Genomic DNA, 4,539 nt, shown 5'->3' with positions numbered 1-4,539 from the left:
GACTCAACTATAAATCAAATTAATAACTTTACTATAAATCATCACAAAAAAATTATGTTATAACAACCATCCAATTTACATATACCAATAGCAGTCATAACAAAATGTTCTTTCTTTGAATTTTTTTAATTAATTTATAAAATTGCTTGAAATAAAAAAATATTTATCAATTAGTTTTCAATAAATTTTATAGTCAATAAATATATTACATATTTTATTTTATATTAACTTTTGCTTAAAACATATTGAAACTTGAAGAATAAAAGTTTGGACAAAATGGCCCTCTTTTATTGAGTTTTATGAAAGGAACATAGGGTGTTGAAGTTTTGAAGGAACGTATATTTTTCTTCTTCGCATATATTTTGTCAACAAAATGAAGATTCAAACTAAATTAACAAACCAATTTCCTTGCTCTATAAAAAAAAGTAGAACAGAAAAACAATTCACGAAACAAAGTTTCCAAAAGAAAACAAAAAGTCATGCTCGAATAATCTCTCCCAGCATTTTCACAAACAGGTCATATATAATAAGCAAAAAAATTAGAAAAACAAACTAAAATATGATAATTTCAAATTACTAATTAAAATAACAAAATATGAGAATAAAATTTGAATTAGAAAATCAACAAATGAATTCGTAAATCAAATAATAGCCCCCGAACACCACCATTACAATCTCCCCTTTTAATTGTGCTGCTAAAAATATAATTCATACTCATTTTTTTATATTGATATTGATATATATATATAATTATTTTAATTGATACTTTTTTTTGTCAATTAACTGTAATGAAATATTTTATACGATTATAAAAAATATTTTCAATTAAACCGTTCTCTAAAAATTTAAATTAAAAGTTTCAAGGGCCTGTTTTAATAACCATAATTAGAAATTTCCAAAGACGAAACGTTAGCTGGTTTGATTCCGGGTTCGTGAGGGTTACTGATTTGATTCCTAGTTCGTTCTGTTTTCTTTCCCTATCGTTATTAATAATTAATAATAGATAAATACTCATTTTAAAAAGATATCCAGCTATCCATTAAATGCAAATACAAAATTTAATTGTTAATTTTCGAAAGCCTTAAAAATTTAAAGAGAAACTAAAAATAAAATAGCGAAAAAAAGCTTCTCGAGGGTAAATTTTGAAAACTGAAAGTGTAACTATGCTAATTCTTCATACCAGTGGAGGTAATTTCATTTCTCTCCAAAAGTTTAAAAAAAATTGCAAATCCATTTGAATTTAATTTTAAATAAAATTTAGTGAGCATAATTTCGTTTTATTGCATTGATCATCTTGTCCTCATTGATTTTAGATATGTTCTCCAGAGGAATTTTTTTTTTTGGTGGAACAAATGAGCTTACTAATGTGAAAATTAGGACATTTGAAATTATAATTTTACATCTTAATTATTTCAAACATAATAAAAACTAAGATGGGTTTGACAATTGATATTTTAGTCTTAATCTTTGTATATATAAAATTAAACTGTAATTATTGCGTTAAAATAATTGATTGGTGTATAATATTATCAATGGGCATTTGGTCTAGTGGTATGATTCTCGCTTAGGGTGCGAGAGGTCCCGAGTTCAATTCTCGGAATGCCCCTTCCAATTTTTTGTAATTTCTTTCACACATTGTAACCTTTTTAACTGAAGGATTGTACTTTTCATTAAGCAACGAAATACACAGAAAGATCAGAGTAGTCAATAAGGAACTTCCTATTCATAACAGCACCTACAATAATAAACATAGCCTATAAATATATATATATCTTCTTTACGTTTATTCCCTCTAAGTATACTTGCAGTTACCGTAACCTGTAGACAAAACAAAATGAACACACAACATTATTCTAACAATAACTTCAAATGAACACACAAAACATTATTCTAACAATAACTTCAAATGAACACAGAAAACATTATTCTAATAATAACTTCAAATGAACACATGTTATAAGGGAACATGTAATATTAATAACTTACTTGGGTCATTCACAACTACGAGACCAGATCCTGAGAAGTAACAGTTCCAACCATTTCCACCATTGTATGCATAGAACTGATTCATGACAACAGAAGCATGGTTCATCAGATTGTTGGGGTCGAAGCAGGATCCACCTGGCTGGATCATCTTGCAATCACCCAAGAGATTGCAAGCATATTCAATGTTATTTTGCAATTCAGAATCACTTGATGAAGGTTTTGCCACACACCAACTCTTCTGGGCTTCCTGTATTTAAAACAAACTATCAGCTTTCATCAATATTTAGATATCAAAGATACTTAACTAAGGTGATGAGTTTTCACCAATCCATAAGCAAACTTCACATGCCCTCCTGCACAAGTCAACCAATTAATCACACATTTAAGATGGTCAAAACAATGTAAAAGTTCATGCAATTCTAAGCAATATTGTGGAGGGTATTGGAATTTAGTCAACGAGTAAAGAGAAGTTGTACTAGCATATTATATATAGAGATAATATAAACTTTGTGTGGAAATTGTAAAAGGATCATTCACATAGAAGGGAACTTTAGGGTGCAACCCAAGAATTTATTACCCAAGTTGTTGCATGAGAACAGGAGTAGAGGAAAAATAAAAAGTAAGACAAGTGAGGCTGTTGATTTGGCCATGTTGTGTGTGCTTTGAATTTGTAAAGAGCCAAATGGTGCTATTTCCCTTTGAGAGGTGGTGGTGTAATGTGAACTGAAAGGGCATGGTATAAATAGAGGAATGGCAAGATAAATTATTGTTAATTACCCATCAGTTTTAAACCAATTATTAACCCATTAATTAGATTACATAGCGTTAAAGCAGTTGGAATGTAATAACAATAATAATAAGAGAATTTTACAGTTTGTAGGAAGATGAAAGGATAACTATAATAGGTAGTAATTAATTTAGAAGTTAGGAGAATAGGAACAGATGAATGCATGTTTTTTCTGCAAATATACTTTGAAGGGAAAGAGTTGCAGCAGAAGAAAAACTCTATATAAGTATATATGTATATGTTGATTATTGATGAGATGATGATGCTTATTATCTAATCGCTAGCCTCACAGTAAATAGAAGCATAGCATGTTCATAGAATAATGAAATTTCAAAGATACACATGCTTTTGTTTTTCTGCATGCATACTTGGAAAGGAAAAGATTGCAGCTCAAGGAAATTTCCATGAATATATAAATTCAATTATTCATGATTATAGTTATTATCAAATCGTTATTCTCCTCCATCAACCATCAAATGCAAATATTTTGATTTTGATATCTTCATATTCCTTTTTCTTATTATTGCATGACGTAAATAGAAATATTCCAATACACGTACTCCCAATAAGGATAATCATTTTTTTCTGTATTATAATAATAATAATAATAATAATTATAATTATTATTAGACCCTCTATTACTGCAATTTTAAAATATTTATACTTGGATATGTTATCTTATAAAAAAAATATGGTACATTATTATTATGACACCTCATATTTAACTAGCTCATCCATAACTTGTTTAAATGATTAAAAAAGTTAAACAGATCATATTTTTATATTTTAATCCTTGTTTTAATAATTAAAAAAGTTTTAAAAAAATCACATTTTTTATATTTTAATTTTCACTTACTTTTATTCCAAATTAAAATATTGATTTTTAGATATCTTATTTTATATCAAAACAATAGCCACCATAATTACGCATCATATTTGAGTAAACTAAAGCATAAATTTATTTCAGTGGTGAAAAGATTAACCAACTCGTACACTAACTTTTATTTCAAATTAAAATATTAATTAATTTTTTTATTAAAAGTAGTAAATGATTTTTTATTTATAAGCAACTACTTTTTAAAAACTTTCTATATATTATGTAGACTTGTTCCGTTCTAATGAGAAATTAAAATATTGTTTCTTAAAATAAGATACCTGCATTATAGATGCTTTTAAGGTAATTTAATTTTTTAATGTTCTTAATAAGAAAAATAATCATATAAAAAATTAAATATAATAAATGTATTCTTTATTTTTATATAAAAGAAAGTGTTGTGTTAACCTTGAAAATAAAATAGAATTCAGAAGGTTTTATTGAAAAAAAAAAGAATAAGAAAACAGAAAACAGATTAATAAATGAGTAAAAATACATGTATATATGGTTGGCCTGTAGTTCTACTTTGGTTTGTCAAAAGCTTCCTCTTACTCTCAAACTATTTTTTTAGGTTCTTAGACATAATAAGTGTCTTGAAAGTTGTCATAATATATTATGATCTCTCAAATGTAAAAACAATCATAATGTTATGGTCTCTGTATGTGAACACAATTGTTGCACTATCAATATTGAGACTTATTAGTTTTTTTTTTTGGGGTTGATATTTTAGCTTTTATTATTAGTTTAAACTTTATATTTGTATAATTTGTTTAAAAGATTATATATTATATTGTTTCTTTACAAGAGTTTGGCTTGGCCTTTCATATTTTTTATATTTTTTTTCTTTTATATATTTTTTTATTTAGTGGCATATGATAAGTCTAATACTGAA

General features: G+C 26.5%; 1 protein-coding gene and 1 non-coding gene across 2 annotated transcripts; one reads left to right on the top strand and one right to left on the bottom strand.

Annotated features, from left to right (window-relative positions):
- The first annotated feature begins 1,534 nt into the window (after positions 1-1,534).
- TRNAP-AGG (transfer RNA proline (anticodon AGG)) lies at positions 1,535-1,606 on the top strand. The gene has a single exon. It is a non-coding gene; the product is annotated as a tRNA-Pro (tRNA).
- A 44-nt stretch (positions 1,607-1,650) lies between these two features.
- LOC137809565 (major pollen allergen Ole e 10) lies at positions 1,651-2,691 on the bottom strand. Its single transcript, XM_068610668.2, has 4 exons — positions 2,564-2,691; positions 2,311-2,339; positions 1,987-2,233; positions 1,651-1,818 (listed from the first exon to the last, which is right to left on the bottom strand). Exons 1-4 carry the CDS (start codon positions 2,634-2,636, stop codon positions 1,793-1,795), a joined length of 375 nt encoding a protein of 124 aa, XP_068466769.1. The 5' UTR covers positions 2,637-2,691; the 3' UTR covers positions 1,651-1,792.
- Between the last annotated feature and the right edge of the window lie 1,848 nt (positions 2,692-4,539).

Source organism: Phaseolus vulgaris, chromosome 2 (assembly GCF_051622355.1).
Source record: "Phaseolus vulgaris cultivar YP4 chromosome 2, ASM5162235v1, whole genome shotgun sequence".
Lineage (NCBI taxonomy): Eukaryota > Viridiplantae > Streptophyta > Magnoliopsida > Fabales > Fabaceae > Phaseolus > Phaseolus vulgaris.
This window is presented reverse-complemented; position numbering and strand designations above follow the sequence as displayed.

Coding starts and splice junctions, on each gene's coding strand:
- LOC137809565 (XM_068610668.2), bottom strand. CDS start 2,636: ATGGCCAAATCAACAGCCTCACTTGTCTTACTTTTTATTTTTCCTCTA. Junction 2,340..2,563: donor GTTCTCATGCAACAACTTGG/GTAATAAATTCT, acceptor TGACTTGTGCAG/GAGGGCATGTGAAGTTTGCT. Junction 1,819..1,986: donor CGTAGTTGTGAATGACCCAA/GTAAGTTATTAA, acceptor TTTTGTCTACAG/GTTACGGTAACTGCAAGTAT.